The sequence below is a fragment of the Scatophagus argus genome, chromosome 4, assembly GCF_020382885.2.
Source record: "Scatophagus argus isolate fScaArg1 chromosome 4, fScaArg1.pri, whole genome shotgun sequence".
NCBI lineage: Eukaryota > Metazoa > Chordata > Actinopteri > Scatophagidae > Scatophagus > Scatophagus argus.
Genome location: NC_058496.1, coordinates 8,941,753 through 8,966,078, shown reverse-complemented (window position 1 = coordinate 8,966,078; position 24,326 = coordinate 8,941,753). Strand labels below are relative to the sequence as shown.

General features: G+C 40.0%; 3 protein-coding genes across 4 annotated transcripts in view; 1 reads left to right on the top strand and 2 right to left on the bottom strand.

The window, feature by feature from the left end:
• Positions 1-56: 56 nt before the first annotated feature.
• LOC124058366 (beta-1,3-galactosyl-O-glycosyl-glycoprotein beta-1,6-N-acetylglucosaminyltransferase-like) lies at positions 57-4,904 on the bottom strand. The gene is made up of 5 exons (XM_046387544.1): positions 4,789-4,904; positions 2,204-2,878; positions 2,001-2,094; positions 1,017-1,421; positions 57-871 (listed from the first exon to the last, which is right to left on the bottom strand). Exons 2-5 carry the CDS (start codon positions 2,509-2,511, stop codon positions 386-388), a joined length of 1,293 nt encoding a protein of 430 aa, XP_046243500.1. The 5' UTR covers positions 2,512-2,878; positions 4,789-4,904; the 3' UTR covers positions 57-385.
• A 2,642-nt stretch (positions 4,905-7,546) lies between these two features.
• On the top strand, positions 7,547-11,276 carry rfk (riboflavin kinase). Its single transcript, XM_046387543.1, has 4 exons — positions 7,547-8,140; positions 9,049-9,200; positions 9,990-10,092; positions 10,345-11,276. The coding sequence occupies exons 1-4, from the start codon at positions 8,059-8,061 to the stop codon at positions 10,515-10,517; spliced, it is 510 nt and encodes a 169-aa protein (XP_046243499.1). The 5' UTR covers positions 7,547-8,058; the 3' UTR covers positions 10,518-11,276.
• Positions 10,924-24,326, bottom strand: part of pcsk5b (proprotein convertase subtilisin/kexin type 5b) — a 69,722-nt gene continuing 56,319 nt past the window's right edge. Inside the window, exons 24-37 of one of the 2 annotated variants that reach the window (XM_046387538.1) lie at positions 22,921-22,989; positions 19,058-19,118; positions 18,820-18,965; positions 18,331-18,537; positions 17,863-17,946; positions 17,501-17,687; positions 17,126-17,340; positions 16,439-16,681; positions 16,115-16,348; positions 15,810-15,990; positions 15,509-15,726; positions 14,682-14,782; positions 14,297-14,501; positions 10,924-14,006 (exon numbers count right to left, since the gene is read on the bottom strand). In XM_046387538.1, the coding sequence (XP_046243494.1) occupies positions 13,597-14,006; positions 14,297-14,501; positions 14,682-14,782; positions 15,509-15,726; positions 15,810-15,990; positions 16,115-16,348; positions 16,439-16,681; positions 17,126-17,340; positions 17,501-17,687; positions 17,863-17,946; positions 18,331-18,537; positions 18,820-18,965; positions 19,058-19,118; positions 22,921-22,989 (2,561 nt within the window). In that variant the 3' untranslated portion in view covers positions 10,924-13,596. Of the gene's footprint in view, positions 14,007-14,296; positions 14,502-14,681; positions 14,783-15,508; positions 15,727-15,809; positions 15,991-16,114; positions 16,349-16,438; positions 16,682-17,125; positions 17,341-17,500; positions 17,688-17,862; positions 17,947-18,330; positions 18,538-18,819; positions 18,966-19,057; positions 19,119-22,920; positions 22,990-23,685; positions 23,751-24,326 lie in introns of those variants that run through there. The other variant, XM_046387540.1, reaches the window with a different exon arrangement.

Sequence of the window (24,326 nt, the reverse complement as noted above, 5' to 3'; positions counted from 1 at the left end):
AAAATGTTTTCCTTGTGGCCATCAGAATGGCTGCACAAACAGAACAATTTAATTCATTAACAGGTTGATTAACATTTTATTAACTTTTGTATTTCTTTCACTTATACTAACATGCTTACATTTTTTCCTGCTGGAAATTATTCTAATACTCTAATATCATACTCTTCTAACCTCAAGTTAACTGTTTTGATAATACAATTTTTGTCCAAAAACATGCACAGGTTAATTGGCCACTCCAGCCCCTCCCACGACCCTGTATGGATAAAACAGTATAGAAAATGAAATTTCTGTTTGCACATGAATTAATTAAATAACTTAATTGAAAAATAACTAAAAACCAATAGTTTTATTTTAATCAACTGTTGCAGAAAAATCTAAAACACATCTAATGTATTTCCGCCAGTGCCTTTTGTCTCAGATACTTCTCCAAGCAGTAGACAGCGATTGGCTCTATATCTGTATCAAACTTATTGGCAAAGAGATGGTGCTGTTCAAGTATCCACTTGAGATCTCCAGCACCATACACACATACTGCCCTGACATGGCTGCCTTGACACTCTGGGTACACCGCCTGCAGTGAACTCTGTGACCCCTCATGCCATTGCCACTTCACCAGCCGCGCAATCGCATTGATGTCTGTTATGTCGTATTTGGAGTTGGGCCATGTTGATCCAGGAACACCACTGATTCGTTGAATGGTAGCCCATATGAACTCATCAGGACTGTAGGTATCTTTGGCCCACTCCATCAGTGCCTGTATTCGTTTGTCCTCCAACACACTGCGGACATAGCCTCGGTTAACCACCATGTAGGCATTTCCTGACAGAATAGGCAAGTTGAATGGAGGCGGTTCCTTTCGCTCATTTGTCCCCTGAGACAGTTGATACAGTTAATTAATATGATGGTGACGGTCAAATTAAGGTCAATAGAAACAGAAAGCTTTGCAATGACAAAATTACTGTGTATATAATAAGTGTAGCCATTTAACACATTATATAAATCTCCTAAAGATGTACCTGGATTTTTCCATCAATTATCTGGTGAACTTTGGACATCCTCCACTTCTTTCCTCCAGCTATTTGCTCTGACTCCAAGCTGTTACCACCCCTCAGTGAATGCAACATCCTTACTATCTCCAAGTTGGTTTTCAGAGGAAAATCCTGGCCACAAAGGTTGATGAAGTATTTCCATTTGGTGCTGGAGTTATAAAGATCAGCCATACAGTTAAGGTCAGCCTGGACGCGTGGCCAGGCAGCGTAGACCACATCCACAGCCCGGCTGACCAAGAAGACATTAGGGAAACAGGAAGTAATGCCACTGATGGCAGCAAAGACTGATGGCTTTGCTTTTTTGTCCACATGGACACAGTAAATATTTTGAGGTGCATAGATGGCTCGAAGCAGTCGCTCAAAGTTCTGCACCTATAGTATATGAAAGAAATAATAACAATTCAAACCATTTTGTGCATGTTTCATATAATCATTGTTAGATGTATTTGTTTTATTTCTTTTGTCTTTAGAGGCAGTTTGGAAAGCAAAGAAGACATTGCACTGCTGTTTCCACAGCCTGAGTAGCACTCCTGGTGACATTTAAAGGAGCAATTTGTAAGATATGGCCAGAACTTTAGTTTAAAACATTCAAAAAATGAACCAATATTATCAACTGAATGTCTGCTCCAGTTTCATGAAGTAATTTTACAAAAGCAGCGAAAGTTTCACAATCTCTCTTTTATATTTAGTCTTAAAGGAAACAAAATATCTATAAAGTAAACATTCTTATATAATATTTTCCTTACTAAACAGAAAAATATAACACAATTCAGTCAGCTATGAAGTCCTAGCTCCACAGCTAACTGAACTAATGCTAGCCGAGGGTACAGCCAAAGATAACTAAACCTAACAAAATAACCATCAGCAACTGGCGAAAACTAGCTACCTTTGAATTCTGGCAATATTTTAGAAGTTGTCCCTTTAAACTAAATTGAGTAAGAATTTGTATACCTTATGATGCACAACCATAGAGTAAGCCAGAGGGAACTCCTCTTCTTCCTGGCTTAATGGAAATGGTATATATTTCCTTCTTATCATAAATTTCCTGAAAATACATAGAATTTAAGAAATAAATAAATAAGAATTTAAATCTTGTACATGTACTATTTAAATAATGAGTTAGAGTTAGAGTTATAACCTTTAAAGTAACACACCTGCAGTCTTGAGTTTCATTAATGTAATACTCATCGGGGACCTGAACACTCTTGCGGAAGGCTTTAGTGATGCTCAGTATTTTGGCCTCCTCCACTGCATCCATCTCCCCTTGTAGTATTGCTGAACAGTTGCACACTCTCTCTGGGGCGCCATCAGCATCTGTATACTCCAGCCAGCTGTAGCTGAGAATATAGGCAGGATCCCAGCCAGTTTTGGGGCGACTGAGTAGGGCAAGCATCCATAGTGATACCAGGCCGACAGTGAGCTTCAGCAACAGCTGCACCCAGCGTCTTTTCAGTCGCCACATTATTTTAGAAGGGGACTTCAGTTAAGATGCTTTTCGTATGTACGCTCTGTGTGTATAAAGCGGCACTTACACTTTATGTGCCTTTCATAGAGTTACAGTTTTTATGTTTACTGAAGGTTATGTGTCTAAAATTAATAAGGCTTCCCTGAATCATTACAGCAAACTTGATGCATGCACTGCTGTGTTGTTTTAATTTTATGTAGACTTATTTCACTCTAAAATGTGCTGAATTGTTATTTCCACATTCTGTGTTTCACTGGAAATCTGCATGGCTAAATGATGCTCACAGAGTGATGTTGTGTGCATAAGTTCCTCTCATTCCTTTTATGGCGTCCGGGCAGATTAGTCACTCCACATGTTATTGTACCTGGAAACAAGATAAGGGATGTGATATGGACACATCAATATCTTTAACCAAACATACAACTAGGTTATACCAGAATTATCTGTTAGGAAAAGCTATTTTACTGCTGAAGTACTGTAAATTTTATTGATCGTTAATATGATGCCCCTACAGACATTTTATAGCAGATAATAGTTAGCTAAAAGATAACCTACAGTCAACCCTTGACCAAGATGTACAACTCAAAAACTCAAGGCTAATCCAACTAGTCAACTAGTGGAAAGAATAGAGCACGTTTGACTGGTATAATTGATTGTGGTTCAATCAAACTGACAACCAGTGGTTACATTACACACTTCCTTTTCCAGATATAAATAAAGACAATGCCAAGGTTTTTTTCAGCACACAATGAAATAGTTTCTTTAAGGGACTAATTGTTCAGCCAGGACATACTCTGTGCACTGTGAAACAACCAGAGCATCTTCTTTGCAAAAGGTAAATGAGAAGCTGTTTCATTAAATGTCTTGCCTTTGAACGTCACAAATATAACCAACTGAACAGTCTCTCACTGTTTCCATGTTTCGTGTTTCCATGTTTCATGGGAGGGTGTGGCAATATGGAGGAAGTCAGAGAGATATGGAGGGATGAGGTTGTGGATGGCTTTAGAGGTGAGGAGAAGTATTTTATAGTTGATGCGGTGTGTGATGGGGAGCCACTTTTACAGGTATAGAAACACAACATGAACTCTACTGCCTGAGCCCTGAGGGCACTCAGCTATTAGAAACAAGAAAAGTGGTCTTAATTAGTTTTGGAATTCTGTTACAGAGATCAGTGGCTCAGGACGTGGTCTCCTACAATTATCTATTTTAAAACAATCCTACTCCAGGCAAAATTGTTGTAGTCTATTTTGGTGCTTTACCCAGTACTTTAACTTCAGCTTCTTTCTAACCCAAATGCCAGCAAAACCTAAAACTGAGAGCACTTGATCTGTACAACCATAGCAGCCTGTTTTGCCTGCTCAGAAAACTACTGTAGGTGTAAGCCCTAAGTCCTAAGCATGTCAGAGGCTGTTTACACCTGTCCTCATTTCCACTGGGACAAATGGACACAGCACTTTGTGTTTACAAAGACAAAAATAACTTCATTTGCTGAATTTACAAGATGGTCCTAGAACGAGACAGGACCTGTCTCTTGATCACTACACAGTAAAAGTTTACCTATGGGGTCAAATGATCTCTTTTTCTGCACTTTCTCTACTAAGATTAGTAATCTGTTTCAACAACTTGTAACTTGCTGCTCTCCTATTTTACACAAACACTTTGTTGATTTGCAGCCTGAATTTGATCTCATCACAACCACTGATGCAGCAGACCTTCTTTTGGTTCTTAATCTACAATTTATAAGCTTTGAATAACATTTCCCAAAAAGGTTCATGTGGACATAACTGATAAATAATGTGTCAGCCACAGATTGACTTTGTATGAAATGAAATGAATGAAATTTATATTATGGTATAAATTTTGTTATGGTATTAGTTAACGTTACTGCTACCTCAACCAAATTTCTTCTCCCACACTCTCATCTCTTTAAATGTTTTCTAATTAGACCTTCCACTACCCTTATCCCGCCTCCATTGTGTTATGTAGGTACAACGCAAAACACCGGGTGGACTTGTTCTTCCAGATAAAGCACATTCCACTGCTCAGTGCCTAAGTTAGAATCAAAAACCGTTCTTGCCATTAAACTCACCATTTCATTACAGTATTGCTATTTTATTAGTATAAGTATAAAAGCTCAAATTATAGTTTTAGCATATGACACAGAATGTATTGTTAAATACTTGAGAACAAAATCTAAGTGTTTTAATGAAAATCAGAATATTTAGGCAAAAAAAAGGAAAGAAAGATCAACATTTCTGCTTAAAAGCTTCCTACCTGTGATTTTCCAAGCAGCACCTCGAGTTTCAGTGTACATCCGTTTCTCTGATGCCCGTCAGATGTCTCTAAACCTGTTGAGTGTTCTGGTCTGACCGCTTGAAAGGCGCAAGTAGTTGCTAAAGTGAGACTTCCTGTGAGCACTTTCAAAGTAAAACCATTTATCATGCACTCAAGTATGCAAAGACTGGCAATGTGTTTGTTGAACAAAGAGTGAAACAAATAAGATGTACAATGTTTTTCAATATTTTCTATGATGTTCATGGAAAAAATAAAATCAAATTATAATTAAATGTATATATTTTATATTTTAAGTGGTGATACACTATTCATATAATTTAAATTTAAAATTAACACAGCAGCTTAAGTTTTGACAAACAACCCATTCAACCTGTCACTGGGGCCTTCGCACAGGTCATGAAACACCAGGATGAAGATACCGATGAAGAAAAACAAGAAGTTCACAGCATAGTCAGACTTGTTAATCCTACATACTACGCTGATTAATAGATGTTGTTTAAATCAAATAAATTAAATGATGATCAGTTGAAAGCATGGTCTATGACATTTTACAGAACAGATAAAAAACTGTTTGATTTATTGTGTGCATCCCATGTCAAAACATTTTGAACTGGACTGGACTGTAAACAAGGTAAGAAGTGATTTTCTGGTAAGTACAAAGATTGTAGACCTTTATCAGAGAGGTTTTGGAGGGAGCGATAAGGACCTTTATGTGTGAATGACCAGTATAAGTATAAGGTGGAGACCAGTATGATTGCAACACAATACTACCAGAGTGTACACACATTATAATTCAGCAGATATTTCTACATTTATATGGAATGAATCATATCTAAATATGGTTGGCATGTCGACTATACTAAATGACATCAAACCCAGGACCAGAAACATTCACTAAAACATATACACACACGCAACACCTCTAGTATAATTTGTATAATCTGAAGCTAAGGTTATCAGTCCTTTTCTGGGATCATTCTAGTTCATTGTGGTATTTTTAAAAATCAGCAACAACTGTGGACATTTGATTGTTGAGCACATTTTTATTAGTTGAAATAACTTGGAAGTTGACAGCTGAAATAATAACAGGTAAAGATGGTTTTTTTTGTTTTTGATTAAAATTACTTTAAGGAGCACTTTTAGATATTTTATTCTAACTACAAATATTCTTTTACATAGGCTGTCTAGGGTCTTGGGAAAGGATAATCCCCATGCCGCCATCTTGTGGTTTGGTTGAAAAATAGATCTCCAAAAAAATATGGGAACTTAAACTAACCAAATATTTCTGCTGAGTAAATATCTCACGACAAAAGTCTTCTTCCAAGCAACACTGGTGAAAATGTGCAAAAAAAAAGACAAAACCTCATAAAAGCTGAGTCCTTTTTTTTCATGACATATACTAAATATAAAATATATAAAAATATGTTAAGATTTCAAATATATTCAAGCACATATATGAAATTAATGTTGTAATTATTCATGAAACATCATCATTAAAAGACACTTTGAGGAACAAGCTCACCTGGTCTCACCAGCTTTATTGTCCCTTTGGCATCCTGCCTTTTCTTCCTCAAACTTCCAAAGTTATCAACTAACAGTTGCCTTATAGCTGGTCTGAGCCTTGAAAGAGGAGACAAAGAAACATTGTACATCGATTTGCCAGAGCTACAGATATATAAACAAAAATGCACATGTATCTCAGGGTTACCCCAATTCTTAATCTTTTCAATAACTTAATACCACCTTTTGGGACTACACAACAGCAGTGTAAACTTTTGAGGTTCTGCTAATCAGAAGTTGTTTATAGCAGTTATGTTTTGAATTTGTCTGCATTGTTGCATTTTTGGGTGAATAATGATGTATTCTTCTTTTTATATTCTATAGTAGAGAAACATGATTTTCTATTACCAAGATAATTTATTATTTTTTCATATCTTTTTTGCACCTTAAGTCTCAGAAAAATGTCAGTCAGCTTCTTCTTCAATCAAAGATAAGCCAGCCACACAGTTTAGCATCGTTAATCCTCACGTTTCCAAAATTTCATACATCTTTCTTGGCTTTCTCAACTCATATCCATTCAAATTTACAGACGAAATTCATGTATCAGCTTTCCAACATCAAGCACACCATAATTTCTTCAAAAACTGCTTCTCTAGTTTGAATTTACTATCTATTTGAATCTACATTTTCATGTTAAAAATGCTGAACTTCCTGTCTTTCGTACAATTCAAAAGAGATAAGCCCATTTCACAGATTCTCAAAACCGTCCAAGTACAAAACTGTTCTTGGACATTCATTACTTTGGGAACCCTTGTAAAAATGGGGTCAGTTTTTTTCTTGCAGAGGTTATTTGGAAACAAAGACAGTCGGTCATCAAGAATTCTTGCATGCCAGATCGCCAACTGTGGATCAATTATTAGCTTTTTATTTTATTGATTTGAATTTGTTGAACTGGGAAACATTCGTATATGAGAGGGTGATGAACGCTATCAAATAAAACAACATGTCAGGAACTGCACGAGACAATCACGTACAAGCCAGTGTTTGCATAATACGACTCAGTATTATGCAACGCTGGTACATTTAGCACTTTCTAGAACTGTCCAAGGGTTTCTACCGCCCTAGAGCGACACCTCAGTTTTTCGGGAGTAAGAACATCCAGCTGAAAAAGTTCAAGGTCTAATTTGTAATTCGTGCGCTGTATATTTCCTACGGCTCATGAAGGCAACACGTGAGTCTCGGCCCTCTTTGGTCACACGGTCAATGACATCAGCAGAGGCATTACGGACGCAGATGTGTACAACACATGTAGCAACCGGCACTCTGTGACCTGCTAGGCTTTTAATTTCACCATCAAACTGCAAGTGGACCTAAGTGAAGCGCGACATCTTTCGAGTAGTGTACTACCAGTTCCATTGGATAAACCGTTCAAGGAAAAGAGAGCGTCTGATGAAGCTAACAGTAGTTAGCCTAGCTAGCATAGCTGGTTAAGTTTGTATTGCTGCTCATTGAATAACGTTCAACTTTAATTAACTCGAACAAGCTAACCAGGCAGGTGAAGCGAAAGTGAAAGACAAGGACGGATTATCAACTCGACAAGGGCAAGATTTCGGTTTTCTAGCTTCCTGAAAGGTGCTTGTCACCAGAGTAGTACTGGGTGACTGGCTAACCCGACTTCCTTGTGTCGTTCGAGGTCACTCTCTACCGTGCATCTAAGATCATCAAGTTATCGGCTAACTAAATCTAACCATGAAGAGTCTCCCGTTCTTCTGCCGGGGGGAGGTCATTCGAGGCTTTGGGAGAGGAAGCAAAGAACTGGGAATTCCTACAGGTGAGTCAATAATCTGACATTTATCAGACAGTTATAACGAGTTTTTAAGGGCATAGTGCACGTAGATAACGTTACGTCAGACTGAATCGGCCTTATCAACTCCAACCAAGAGAATCAGAGTAACGTTCAATATTTAACATTGACGTTAAGCATTCAACTCTGAACAGCGCTGATGATGACACAGCTTTTACGCAACGAGAAGGTTTTTTTTTGCGGTACATCAGAGTTGAGTAACAACTCTTATTTGACCAAAGTAATGACTAACGTGGTGATGGCTGATTGCAGGAATGTGTGGGAACGTCGTATCTTAAAGGAATGGACGAGAATGCGTACATTTGTTTGTTGTTTGTTCGTTTGTCACCTGCCGCTGTCTCCTGAAAGTAGTGCCTTCTCACAAGATATTTGATATTTTCAAAGTAGATTCAGAATAAGAGAGGTGCAAGATACAAAAATATAATGTTACTGTTTTAGCAGATGCTGAGTTGCCAGTTACAAATAATGCACAATATTGTAAAAGACACATCACAAAGATCCCTTTTTAAACAGAGATATACTGAATATAAAGAACAACAACTGATAAATTCTTAATCAAATAATATGAGCTTTTAGACAGGATTTCCGTGTGTAACCATGTACAGTAGACATTTGCCTAAAGTTACAAATTAATTTCTAATGTTACATTTAATGGATGGATTTCTAGCTGAGGTAGTCTTAACAACCAGTTAAAGGGTTTCTCTAGTTAAATAATGCTCTAGGGTTCATAAAATGTCTTCATCTGCTTTGACGTCCCCTTGAGTGGAAGACACAAACATAATGTCAGGAGGAGCAGTTCTCCAGCTGACCTCACATGCTGACCTTTTCTCTCTCTGTCCTCTGACTCTTCCTCCTTGTCTCTCTGCTATCTAAAGCCAACTTTCCTGACTCGGTGGTGGACAACCTTCCAGCAGACATCAGCACAGGGATCTACTACGGCTGGGCCTGCGTCGGTAATGGTGACGTCTACAAAATGGTGATGAGCATTGGCTGGAACCCTTATTACAAAAATACCAAGAAGTCCATGGTTAGTACAAGAAAAGCGTTATTTACTGAGAAAGACAGTGTGCTCATTGCAAATCTATTTATAAAACAAGGTCCTTGATAATCCAGGGTACCGATGATACAGTCACAAGCCCACTGCTTCCTTTACAGTTTGGACTGGAAAACAGATTTTCCACAGTGGTACAAAGACTATCTGTATAGAGAAAAAGGAATACATTCTCATTGAAGTTATGTTATACAAGGCCCACACACACTAAAGAAAGGGAACATCTTGTCCTAAATGAGTGCACGCTTAAGTTTAACTGATGAGTCAGCGTGGCTTCATTCATTTTGCATATGAATGCTTGTTGCAGAATGTTTAAAACACGGATTATGTCAGTGTCATGGAAATATTAAACTAATTTTTTAAGGTTTCCTGTAATGGCACTTATGATTCATTACATCAGTGCATGCAGTGTGAATAACATGCAGTATGTTTAGACAAACATTTCATTATATTTTTTTTTTTAGCTTTGCCTAATTCAACACAAGTTTTAGTGCTAATATTGACAGGGTCTGTATGTCAAACTGAACTGATTTTTTTCTAAACTATTTCAAAACCAAATTTTTATTCCTTAAAATATGTCTTATTGCTGTTATGGTCTTTGATATGCAGTCATCAATTTTTCCACATTTGTTTAGTAACTCTCTAATTGTATTTTACATATAGATGAAGAGCTGAGTAGGAGATCATCTGCTCTGATATTACAACAAGAGAAATTCCACATTACTTTTTACAGTTTGCAGCAATATTTCCTTTCTGTGATTGTAGGAGACCCATTTGATTCACACATTCAAAAAGGACTTTTATGAGGAGATTCTCAGTGTTGTCATGGTGGGCTACATCCGTCCAGAGAGAAGCTACGACTCTCTAGGTAAGAGACCTCTCTCGCTCTCTCTCTCTTTCTCTCACTCGCTCTCGCGCACACAAACACACACACACACACACGTTCACACATAAGCTCACGTCTTTGTATGCCTGGCCTCAAACAGACTCTTTACAGACCATGACCCTTTCTTATATGCATCTTGATTTTTCTCTCTGCACCTCATGCACATGCTCACTATGCCTTCTCTGACTTCTTTCCTGCGTGTGTTTATCTCTCTTTCATCTCTGTTCCTAATAGAAGCCCTCATTACGGCCATCAACAATGACATCGAGGAGGCCAAGGTCAAGCTGGAGCTCCCGGAGCATCTCAAACTGAGGGAAGACAACTTTTTCAAAAGCGCTCCCAGCTCGTCTTCAGCCATGCCCTCCACCATGCCTTCCACCTCACAGACTATTATGAATGGTCACTGACAGCTGGCTGTGACTGCAGCACTTTGTGCACACAAACACACACACCAGAACAACACAGAAGGTTCTATACGCACAGGTGTGTGTGTGTGTGTGTGTATGAGTGAGCATGTATGTACGCATTTAAATTCACAGCCTCATTCTGAGATTCATGCGGTTGTGGCCATGGCTGCACATGGACGTGATCATAAACAACCAATCTTTTTTATTATGTTTTTCTTTTTCTTTGTCAATGGGTCTGCGTTTAAAGAGCTGTTTAGCTTCCTGTATGGGTTTCTTACAAGCATGCGATCACTTTTAGATCATGCTGATTTGTATATATTCGCACCAAAGTTTCCTCCTCAAATAGCATAGCTGTGTATGAAGCTCTTGGGTCTACCTGGTCCTGTTGTACATCTGGAGTCTTTTATGTGAGAATGTACCTAAAAACAGCCGGTGAAGGATGAGGGTGAGCACTATATATAGCCAGTTTTGTCACAATCTGTATACGAAGAATAAGACAAATACAAGTGAAACTGTACTGTGAACAGAACACTGTTCAGCCAAGGTCAAAAATACAACACTTACTTAGTCCTTTTCTGTGGCGATTTGTGTCTGATTGTTTAAGACAAAGTCTGGGCATTATTATCTGTAAAAATAACAACAAAAAAACACGGTCGCACAGTTGGATGACTTTATGCAACAACATGACTAAATGGTATATATGTGAAGACGGAGAGATTCTGTTATGAAGTTATGTCAGTTTAAAGGTATTGAAGTGTCCTTGCTTTCCTCTTATGATTTTCCTCTTGAGAAAAAAATGTCTTTCAACTTGTCTTTTGTGACACAAGCCCTGTTTATCACTGCCCTAAAAATGAATTTATGAACGACGAATTAACCGTCTTTACATTGAACACTAGATGGAATTTATGGTTTTTAATGCATTGTGTACAGGAATTATTTAATAACCAGCAGCAGGGTTGTTTATTCAATCAAGTGTGTATAAAAACACATTTTTAAGATAGGCCTTAAATAATTCATATATATTCGCCTTCTGATCCGTGTCTTGACACTTAACTGTCTTTCTATGATGAGCTTGCTGGGTTCATAAGAAAATTATAGATGGTGTAGATGATTGATGATGCAAGGAACATGAAGTTTGAATAGCCAAGCGAGTTCTTATGCATGTCGGTTGTTTTTTAATTTTATTTTTTTACTGCTGCTTATCTGATGTTCAGACCTACAGTCCACCCCTCTGTTACCGATACGCTAAACAAGGGCCACAGCTCCTGTTGCCTGCTCTGTTATTTACAATGGCCGGCACTCTTTGAAGTGTACGTATGAACCTACAATACACAGAATATTGTTCATATATATTACATTTTTTTTCTTTTCTTACTTCATGTGCTTTTTTAAAAATCTAACAATTACATTCAAAAACTGTTGACAAAACACTGTAAGAGGAGAGGCTCTGTACCGTCTGTGTGTGTGTGTGTGTGTGTGTGTGTGTGCCCTTACATCTGTTAAGCTCAGAAAATGACATGAAGCTTTCTAACACACAAGTATGTTTTTTTTTTTAACCTTCATACATAATTGTTTTAAATGAATGAAATATATGAGTCCTGCAACGTCATTTTGGATTTTAAGTCTCTATTGTAATCAAGTTTATTCAAGTGTTATTTCGGGAGTAAGACTTGACAGATTGTGAATGCTGACATTTATCGCGCAGCAGTAGTTTTGATCGTTTCCCAGGAAGAGTTTAGCTGTTCTCACAGGTACCTTTCTGTTCTAAACGGTTCAGGTTTCTTTACTGAAAGGGGAAATGAGGTTTCTAAAAGACTGAAAATAGTTTTCACTGAGGACAACTAAAAGAATGACTGATGCAGCACAGGAAGCAGTACTTCACTGTGAACACAGTATGTCAATAAAATCTTTAATCAAGTGTGTTCTCACATGCACAATCATACACAGTACAACATATAATGAATTTCACCGAAATGTAAAGCTTTTGTTTTATGTTGAATGATATGTTATCCATTTTATTTATACCATAAAGCGCTTAATGTACAGGTGAAGTCTAACTTCTTGCAATATTCTGCTTCTTTACACCCGTTTTCATCACCTGAACACATCTGACCCCACTGTACTGCTGCATTAGGGTCAAATGTTTTCCAGGCTCATTCATTGCAATTATTTATTCTAGTTTACACAGGGAACAGTGCCACTGCATGTATAATTAAATGTTCAACGAGTCCTCTGTTTTTATTCTATTGTCGCGGGCCCATTCCTGCCTGAATATTGTTCTAATAACAGCATCAGAAAATATGCCCAGATAAAAACATAACATCCCGAATTTCCTCTCTGGGGATCAGTAAAGGATTATTTTATCTACTTAGTTACATTTCAGTAATTTCTTATAATTAAGAAAAACAAAAGATCTCAGAACCCTCCCATCTTGTTTCTCCTTAAAACCACAGTGTCATCAAATACAAAAATTCTTCTTCATACTCCACTATGAATCCTCCCCTCATAAGTGACATTTTTCTGTAAGTGTCACACTTTCAGCACAAGCAGAGAGGAAGTGACAGTTAAGAACAGATCAGATTTTCGTGTAATCTCATTTATAGAATGTCTGGTCTAAAAATCAGTGACACTGCAAGCACAAAAACATCAGCCTTACATGTTAAGGCTTAGGAAGGAAACGCCACCGTCACTTACACTTACACATGCACTTAAATATACTTTCTTACATAATGCAGTCAAAACACCAGATCCAATGTTAATATGTTAATGTGTGTTGATTCACATGCAGTTGTCTCCCAAAGCCACTTGAACTCACCCCTGCAGGTTAATTTATAACCAAGATTGCACCCTCAAAGTCCAACTTTATTTCTAAACAATCACAAGCACATTTCACCTAAACAACCTATAAACAATAATTTATGTGACAAGCTCAGTCAAAGGAATAAACTGCATAATCCAAACAGTAAAGCACAATTATTGATGGAAAATACTAATATTAGACCAGAAGAGAACCGAATAAAATAACCCCCCTCCCCCATGTTTAGACATTAATTGCAGAGAGATATAAGGTGCTTTCCTTTCATCTGTACGTGTACCTCTCATCATCATACTCTAACTCAATCTCATCTTCATCCAAGAGACCATATTTGAACCTGTGATACACCGTCCCATCCCTTGCCATGTACACGATATCAACATCGTCGTCATCGTCCTCTTCCTCTTCACATTCAATGATTCGGTCGCTGTACTCCCCAAACGAAGAGGTGGTGGGGTTTGAGGCACTTTCTTCACCGGTGTCCAGTTTCTTATAACCTCCGGCTTTGGTTTTAGGTTTGGTTTTAGATCGAACGGTGAGGAGGAGGAAGAATCCTGCACCCACAAACAGGATGAGCAGAACACAGACAGGGATGATGACTTTGACAGTGCTGCCATGAGTCTCTAAATCCTCTGGTCTCCTCATCACAAAGTTGACACCCAGGATGCACTCCTCTGAGAAGGAGGAGATGGAGCAAACCATTAGGTTACATGAGACAAACATAATCTGTATACTGGCTTTGGTCCTGATCGATCCCTGTCAAGCATAGACTCGTGTTATAAACTCATGTCTACACTTTGAGAAAGCTATCATTTAAATGAATCACACGCAGTAACCATTACAAATGAGAGACGCCCTGAAGGACTGTTACTGATGACTCACACACACGTAAACACTATTTGTAACACAGCGGTCTGCGGGTGTCTTTCTAGAGGTTTCTGTTCCGTCGTGGGTTCTTGATTACCTAGTGATGCAGTGCAGTCACAGCACTCCCTGGATATCGGTTTACCGTCGTGCCGTGATTTGTTTCCACAGCAGGACAAGCAGCGGCCATCATCAGCCAGGATCTGGAGCGCGGGACACCCCGTGCAGTTCCACATGCTGGGACCTCGGCAGTCAATGCAGGACTGGTGGCACGGCATGCAGATTGGCTCACCGCTCTTGGACTTCTGAGACAACAGAAGATTTCGTTACACAGCAACTGCTCCATGACATACAGGGCAGGACTGCCAACCTGCAGCTATAGTTCTAATATGTTATTCATCTTTTCATGTGGCAAAAAATTAGCTGAATATAAACTAAAACTTGGGACTTGTACAGGAAGTAACGCACAAGCGTTAGTCTGTTACCTGTGAAGCAGCATAGAAACCTAGAAGACACTCGGAATTACAGATGCCACTGCTGAACCTGAATCCTTCATAACAGGACTGACAGGACACAGCGCTCTCATCTGGAGAGAGAGAGGGACACACACAGAGAGACATCACACCATAGGAAACAAAGTCAGATGTCCTCACGTGACTGAACTGGAGTTTCCAAATGAAAAGCATATCAAACGGCACAACAGAAGTATGTTATGGGGGGTTATAAGTGAGGCATTTATCAAAATAGTCGTTTGACACACATTTGAGAGTATATGATGATGCGTGATGTGATTGACCATCAGTAATTGGCCAAGTAATTTAAACGTCCACATTCAAGTCCAGCCAGAGACTGCATGTAAATCTACGCCTGTCTGTTTCCTCAATATCTGTCAGATTTTGACTGTACTCTCCATTGAAAAGCTTAAAATGCCTCATAAATACTTTTAATTTCTTTTTGTTTACTCTTCAGTGTTGAACTGTGTTTTCACCACAATAGACATTGCATCTTGTAACTGATGTTAATTCTTATTACAGGAAAAAACCCAATAAAGAAGTGCTGCACTGAGGAAAAACAATTTCACTTCTTATCTGGCATCAACATCATGAGCGATGATGTAACTGCCACAAGCCATATTCCAAATTTATGCAGTATTTCAACCAAAGACAACTTTTTTGTGACTAATGAAATAGTATAAACTGGTGTAGTGTTGAGTTCAGAAAGTTATACTGATTTATTATTGTAAAACCCAAAATATCTCAAAAATGGAAACTACAGCACAGTCAAAATGAGCCTTAAATAAGGCTTTATTTACCACTGCAGGTCTTGCAGGTGGGGTGACACCTGTGACAGGTCTTAGAATGGCTGTCTTGGTAGTATCCAGGAGGGCAGCTCAGCAGACACTGTCCCCATGGCCTGATGTAGACGTAGTCGTCTCGACAGCTCAGACAGTTTCTGTTACCACGACCCCAACAGTGGCGGCAAGAGGGGTCACATCGCTCACACACCCTGGTGGAGGTGTTGCCAAAGTGGCTGAAAAGAAAAGAGGATGTTTGCTTTGTGAAGTTTGTTGATGAGAAACGAGAGGAGACTTTGTGCGAGCGAGTCCTTCTAACCTCTCCGAACAGGATTCGACGCAGCTGCTTCCCTGCTTGAAGAATCCGGGCTTACAGGTGACACACTGAACACTGTGACGACCGACACACGACTCACAGCTGAAGTGACAGCGCTCACACACACGTTCATCCTCGCCCTCGGCATAGTAACCCACAGGACACTTGGGCACACACGTGGTGTCTGATGGACACAGGACACACTGGGTTACGATTTTAAAAGAAGTTTCCTTTTGGGTGGATAGAAAAAGTAACATTTACTACGTAAATGATCAAAAATACTCTCTGACCTTCTTTCTACAACTTACTCAGTAGAAAGTGTGGCTTATTGCAGCTGAAGCAGTGGTCATTTCCTGGCCCAGAGCAGCGGTGACACAGTTCGTGACACTCTTGGCACTCTCCATTCTGATCCTTGTATGACTGCAGGGAGCACTCAGTGAACCACACACAGTGTCCGCTGGCATCTTTACGCCGGTTGGTATCGCAGCTGAGGCAGGATGAAGGCTCGTGGCCTGAGCAGGTCAGACATGACCTGTCACACTCTGGAAAAATCAGTAAACCAGTGATGATAAAGACGATTGTTGTACTGCATTTTATTCTGCATGATCAAAACAAACTGTCACCTTCCCTACCTCTGCATTCATTTGTAGTGCTGTCATAGTAAGTGCTGCTGGGACACTGAGACAGACACTCTCCGTTGTAATGGAGAGCTTTCCTGTTACTACACACATCACAGTCGTCTGAGCCCGGTCCGTCACACGTGGCACAATCGGCATGGCAACGCACACACTCCTGTTGCTGCACGCTGGCGAAGTAGCCATCGGGACAATCATTCACACATTTACTCTCATGGAGGAAGTAGTAAAGGTCACAGTCTGGGATGAAAGAAAGAGTAATGCAAGCCAAGAATGGCAAATTAGTGTTTTTAATATCCTTTGCATATAATAATAATAATAAATGTTAAAAAATGTTTGACTTAACTGCTTATTTGAGACTCACATGAACAGTTTAATGGCAAATGTTATCCAACAGACTTAAATGTTTAATTATTAAGACTGACCTTTATGCTTAAATTTCTTTTGCACTAAAGACTACATTTTTCACTCATGCAGCCCATAACCAGTTGTGGCTTCCAAAATGAAACCAAGGATGGGTTTTGTACACAAAATGTAGAACCACTTGCAGTCCACTGAGCAGAGAAGAAGCTCTCTGCATTTCCTGTCTTTCCTCCCATCTGCATCATCTCCTCCTCCTCCTCCTCCTAATCTTTTCTGCTGCTCCACCTTTAAAGCGCACCAACTTTCAGCTAGTGTACTTACTCTTACACAGGCCATCTCGATTGCACTCTGTACAGTGAGCTGGGCAGCGATGGCATTCTGTCTCTGTGGCGTAATAGCCCTCTGGACAGTATGTCCTGCAGGAGTGGTCATACAGCAGGTACAATTTCTCACAGCTAAAGCAGTAAGTGGAATTTTCCTGGCAGGATGCACACTCTGGCGCACATGGATGGCACACACCACCTTGAGGAAACCCTCTGGGAAAGAGGCAGCGAGAGGAAAGAATGAGGTGTTACTGATTTATCTTTCATTTCTTGTGATGCCCCCCGCCAGGGATCAGTAAAGTTTAATTCAATTCAATTCAACGATTGTGCATGTTCATGTGCAAGTCAAGAAATGAGGAAACAGGAAAGGCACCTGTGACAATCCACCACACACTCTCCGTTGTGCAGGTAAAGCCCACTGCGACAGCGCTGGCACTGCTGGGCATCGTGACACATCACACACCCCTCGGAGCATTCCTCACACCGGCTGGACGCCTTGCTGGCAAAAGTACCAGACGGACAACGAGACGCACAGGTCTGTCGAGCGGTCAAAAAACGATCTGAAGACAAAAAGACAAATCATACAGCTGATACAAGAAGAAGAATAAAGGACAACAACTTTTAATTTAATGTAGTCTTTCCTCCCACTGCCTGCTAAAGAAAAAGCATGGGCTTTGACAGGAGGTTTACCTAAAACATATAAGACAAGCCCACTAAACATAAGCATCCGGTTACCTGAGTAGCAGCTGGTGCAGTTCTCCCTCTGTGCAGCAGAGCAAGTCTTACAAGACTGGTGACACAGCTCACATTCGCCCTGACCTGATGGAAATCAGGACAAAATATGTAGGCATGAATGACACAGAAGAGAGGAAGAAATGACAGGTGACAATATTATACCAGCTGAAAGCATGCGAGATGGGATGAAAAATAGACTCGAGGATGTGTTATTGAGAGCCAAACGATGCAACATCCTCAAGTAGGAGTAGATGACAGCAGTACTTCCAGTTTTATTTGGCTTTGTTTAGTTTTGATTAGCGAAGAAAAGTGCAGAAAGTTAGTCTCACATTTGACAAGTAGGCCACAAGTGGAGACATGCTTTAGTCTATTCAATTTATTAGTAAGTTCATTAGAAAAGGAAATTAAATGAGTTTGCATCCATCCAAAGATCCAAACAAGGTAAGAGATGGGTGATGCGTTTTTTACTGTTTCTGAAGTGATGCTCAGGGCAGAGTTCAAGCTGTCGTCCCTCTAAACACTCCCCGCTCTTCAGCGTGACTCCCTCCTCACAGGTGTCACAGTCATCATATCGTGGCCCTCCGCAGGTACGACAGGCACGGTGACAAGGCTCACATTCCCGGCTCTCCACATCCACAAAGAAACCCTCCCTGCAGTGGTCCACACACTGTCCATCTGGACACACAAATACAGTTTTTTATACTTTTTATACTCTATACTTTATACTTATACTATGCTCGTGATCATGGACATGAACAATTTTAAAAAAAAAAACAAAACATTTTTTAAATGGGACATCAACAGTATTTTCTATTAAAACCAGATGCAGACGAAAGTTTCTCCAAAAACGTCTCTGTGATCCCGCCCCAATCCTTTTATTCTGATCCCAGTTCTTTTTTTTCCAGCTGATATTCACAGCATAACTCAGCCAAAAACTATAAATGGTTCAAATGTTACCAAAGATGTAGAATCCCTCTTCACACCAGTAGCACTGGGACTCGTCACAGATTTCACATCTTGTGTCTTCACAGGGGGCACACGCCATGGTGTCGTCCACACTGTAGGTACGATCTGGACAGGAGCGATGACAGTCTGTGCCCAACCTGACAGACAGATCAAGCCAAAGGTAATATCGACATCAGGACATTTGAATAAGTGCGTGTAACTCCATAACCTCTCAGCTGACGAGACTTACTGGTAGTAACCAGCTTCACACTTGAGGCAAACCGTTTTCTGCTCTTGATCTCCTGAACCCTCTGTGGTGAAGAGCACACATTAAAACAAGTAAGTAACAACAGCATATTGCGATTGCCTTAAAGTTTTTAGATTTAGATTTTTACCCTTGTTGCGCTGACGTGTGCACAGGTGAAGCAACAGCGTTTATTCAAAGCTGTCGTCACCACATTGCAGGCATTTTTCTTACATTTACATTTTTTTTAAAAATGTAAAAACAACAAAACAATATAAATATGACATTGCCGTGGTGGTAAGCGTTAGTGTTTGGTCGTTTTTGTAATTAAAATGTAGAAACATCCCATCTCATATCCCTTCTCATGTGCTATGCACCCACACGGTTTCTCTAGGCCCAGTTTCCTTTTGCGTCAGCAGGAGGCACTCTGACACCAACAATAAATGTGCTCCGTTCACATGTAGGATTAAATGGCACCCTCAGATCAATCACCAGCTGAGTGTGATCGATGTACAAAGAGCAAACAAATTTGACCCTGAAGCCTTTAAACAAATATTAAAGTCCTCTCCACAAGCATTTCAGCTCAATCTGTAATGTCTGTTAGATTCTTCCATCTACAAGAAGTCAGAAGTCAGATGCTGCTGCTTTGTTGCAGCTTGCACTGCAGGTGTATTTTTGCTGAACAACACACAAACAAGCACAATATGAGTGACAGGTTATGGAAAACACTTGGATATTTGCTCTTAATGTGTTTTTTTTTTTCTTTTTGTTTTTGGAGACTGGGAAACATATACAGGGGGTGTAAATAAGTTAGTCAGGTGTGTGTGTGTGTGTTTGAGAGAGAGAGAGTCTGTTTTTGTACATACACCAAAGGAAAAGTTCGTGTTTTTTCAAACAAATTAATTTCTGTTGTCACTCAAAACCATCCAACCGGTAACTGACTGAGGAAAAGCCACAATGACATCCCTGAGTCCAACGATGTCAAAACATCTCCAAGGGCAGATGGAAGGAAGAGAGAGAGAGAGAGAGAAGGAGTGGGGGGGTAAGCGTAAGAGAAAGAAGGGATCCGACAGGAAGCAGGGGGGAGTTGGGTGGGGGAGAGATGGAAATAACTACTAAAAAAGCACCTTCTGCAGACTTTCCCTTGGGACATTCATCCTCTCCAGAAAAAGCCTCCATCGACCCCCACACCCCATTCCTCTCAGTTTCCTTCCAGCACCCGCAACTTAACGCTGCACTGGTTTGCACTTCAATGCAGTCGACAAGCCACTACCTGTGAAAGCAATTACTCATACAGAGAGAGACTGGAAGAAAGGAAAGGTGGGAGGGACAGAGGAGCCGGAAATCATGCCTTCGGGCTCTGTCTATGTGAGGAGAGAAAATAGCGCCCGCATAAATATTAACTGTGCAAGCCTGGGGATGGGGGGATTTCAGCAGAATTTAAACTGGCATACTCATCCTGAGGTATGCACTTGTGGAATGTACAAGCACTCATACACACACGTCTGCAGCCTACATACACTCACAACCTACATATTACAACAGCCCTTACATACTGCAGGGGCACACAATCACACATTAGGGTGATTAGCACCCAGCATCAGTAGAAAGTGGAGATGGATGAGTTTTCCTATCATCACTTCAGAGGGAGAAACTGACATCATGTGTTTATCAAGACACGTTTGAGAAGTGGATTGCTGACAGAGAAAAAGGAAATAGACGTGTGAATATAATGAAGCAAAACGTTTACAGGAAAAGAGAGCTTTTAGGAGTTTGTTGTTGTTGTTGTTGTTGTTTCCAAGCATGGGGATGAGCTGCACAGCTTCAAAACAGCTGCACACTGGAGGTGAGATGAGCTCTAATGCACCAACAGCCTCTGAGCAGCAAGAGAGGTGGAACGTCTGCGTAAATCATCATGTCTCAGACAATGATGGTCTAAAAAGGTGTTCGGCAACCCTCATCAGTGTAACTAAAAACCAACTCGAGATGTAGTAAGCATATGAATGAAAGAAGTGAGGAAAACAGATGGAGGAGGAGGACTGATGATGTTCAGAGACAAACATTTAGCACACAGAATGATTAGACATGTGTCAGCAGCCACATAACAGATGAAGCCATGTGCTGATTTTCTTTTCTTTTTATCCCAAGTAAAAGACCTCTTCTGGTGATTAAGCCTGAAAGTGTCCTTATCATCGGGCGACACATGGCATTTCCTACGTTACACAAAGGCAAGAATCAAAACATGACAAGTCCAACTGCGAAATAATGTCCAACCCTTCTTCCACGATTAAGGAATCAAGCATGCAGACAAGATTAATGGGCATAAACCTGATGAGGAGTTAAAACGAAGCATTGAAGTAATTTGATGGGGGGGAGATAGGACTGAGTGAAGGGCTGCATCTTATCACACAACGTCAGGCTGCTGAGCTCATCTCACACAACAGCACGTTAAAAAACTGACGCCCAAACACACACACACACACACACACAGAGCTCATTTACGGGCTTGTGCCTGTATAATTCACACAGAATTAAACTAAACCTCGAGTGCAAATGTTTGGCTTTGAAACAAATTCAGAAATTCTTGTTGCATTTTTGGAACCACTAATGAGCAGTTTGTTCATAAAGATGCTTAAAAAGATAATGATTACATTTTGAGGTGAGCTCTTGCTTTCAGTAATGCTTGTCTTAATCCTACCCTTTATCTAATCCTAATTTTGTTTTTGTTGGCGAGGGGGCATCCAAAAATTTCTTCACACTTACTGTCAGTGTTTAAAACTGGCGGTCATAAGTGTAGAAACACACATTGTAAGCACGCACACACATATTATAAGTCAGTCTCAGACACCTGTAGCAGCCTGTAGCATCGCGTCACAGGGCCAATCATCGCAGGTCTCTAATCTGCTTACTGACTTGTTTAGCTTGCAGAATTGTGATTACTAAGCGGGTGGGTGGCAAAGAGGCTGCGGTGTGTGCGTATGTGTGTTTGTGTGTTCGGGGAGTGGGGAGGTGAGAGTGAAGAAAGATATTCCACCCAGAATGCATAATAACATAATAACAGCTCATCTTCACCTCAGACTAGATCAGCACAATAACAACTTTCTATGGTATACCAGTAATCGTCTCGGGGCGAAGGAAGTGCTCTCGTCTTTTTTATTTGGCCTGTGCTGACAGGGTGAGGCGTGAGAGTACATGGAGTGACATTTTGGCAGCACTTGGTTTACTCTACTTTCACAGTGTTGAGGGAAAAAAAACAGCAAATCTTATCAAAACACAATTTTAAAAAGGGGGTATTGATGTGCTCTTTTGCTGTATACAAAGCTATGTTTTGATATTTGCTAACACTTTAGAGGGACGCAGCAGTGGAAGGATGAATAGTTACCGGCAGCTTTTACCAGGGCGTAAAAATCAATGCTTTAACTCTCCAAGGGACAGATGACTGAAGGGTCAGATAAGGTCTGCTTCTGATATAAATTACATATTTGTCCAGATGACTTCCCTAATGGATGAGAACGACTGGGATAAAAATGTTCATTAATTGCAGAACTCCTTATAGTTGAATAGCAGTTGTTAGGGCTCATTTAATTTTATTTATAATAATGTTTCTATAGTAACAGAGAGCCTACAGCAAAGAGGGAGAAAAAGTGCAAGAACAATCAGTGGCAACAACTTTGGTTTTGGTTAAATGCTTTCCCAACATCTCACTGTACCTCATTCTTGAGAAGTGAAATGCTGTGAGTGCAGCACAATTTTCTTCATCTGAAATCACTCTGGTTGCAACATATTGTGGTGCATTAAGTTGTGCGTAGCTGCTGCTGAAGCAATAATGCACTTTGTTTTGATCGAAGGAGAAGATGCGGTCTACTTACTGCGTTCACATTGCTTGCAGCCCTCGTCACAGGGGAGACAGTCCTCATCCTGTGCATTTGCAACCTCACCTGATGAAAACAGCAGATAATATGGTGTGTTTAAAAAAAAACATGCATCTGACAACAGGAAACTGTGATGAAATGACATGTAAGAAAATATATGAAATTTAAAAAAAGAGTCCAGCAAAGTAACCCAGATTTAAATTCAACATATTATATGTCAGTTTTTTTTTTTATGTGTGTAGTTTAGTTAATGTTAATTGTTCAACACTGGATCACAACAAATGGGTCACAGATGTTGCAAGTGTAGTGCAATATATCTTCCAGACATGACAATCAAGTTAGTACCTGTCAGATGAATTGCCATTACAAGGTTATTTTAGGTCATCAATCAATGTGTTAATGTTTGTACTTATGTCACATCAGTCAATGTTGTGTCATGTCGGTGTCTGAGGAGAAGAGAAGAAGGAGAAGAAGAAGAAGAAGAAGAAGAAGAAGAAGAAGAAGAGAAGAAGTGCCGGTCAAAAGAGCACAACTGACAAATCACCACCATAGGAGCTAAAGTTTCACCTTCTCTGGAGTACAAACTGTCTTCGGCTCCTGTTGAGACCTGTCTGTCTCATGTGATAAGAATTTTGTTTCATCCTCCCACTCATATACTTTATATACTCACAAGCAATCCCTCAACATTAGTCCTCAGCTCCGTCTCACACTCGGTGCAGTGAAGTTGTAACTGCCCACCTCGACTCGTCTCTCTCCTGCTTATCTCAAAAGCACATCTCACTCGAAACAGATCAGCTCTTTCTCAATCCTCAGGCTGGCATTCACATCTGATCTCACACAATGAGATAAAGCGCAGTGGGTTTATCTTTCACAACCTCTTGGAAGATTTAAATAAATTTGGCAAAATGTTGTTGTTTAGTTTAACAGATTAAGAACAGGAAGGAGAAGAAAGAGCACGTCTGCATCAGGCGTAGAGAGATGAACTAAGTTAAGTCACTGACTGCATCTGATCGGAAATTTTCATTCGGTTCCCTTTATGTTTTTTTTTGTTGTTGTTGTTTCATATAGTTTTTCACTAAAGCAACAGATGTCATGTAAGATCAGCACACAAACGCACTGTTTTCTGTTTCTATTGTGTTTGTGGTTTGAGTTTCGAGTGCATATGATTTTCCCACGTTGCTATACTTATTTTATATAAAAAGCACCAGAGAAAATGACCTCAGTCACTTTCTTCTGTTATCTTCACAAGCTTAAAGCTCCTCTTCTTAACTGTGTGTTTTCCACACCTGACAGCGGAATCCAAGTATTTCAGTACCATGGAGTACCGGTTCAAAGAAGCCTATAGCTTTGGCCAGTCTATGAATATTTCTATTAAACTGTTGCTCAGAGCCCTGTGTGTTAGC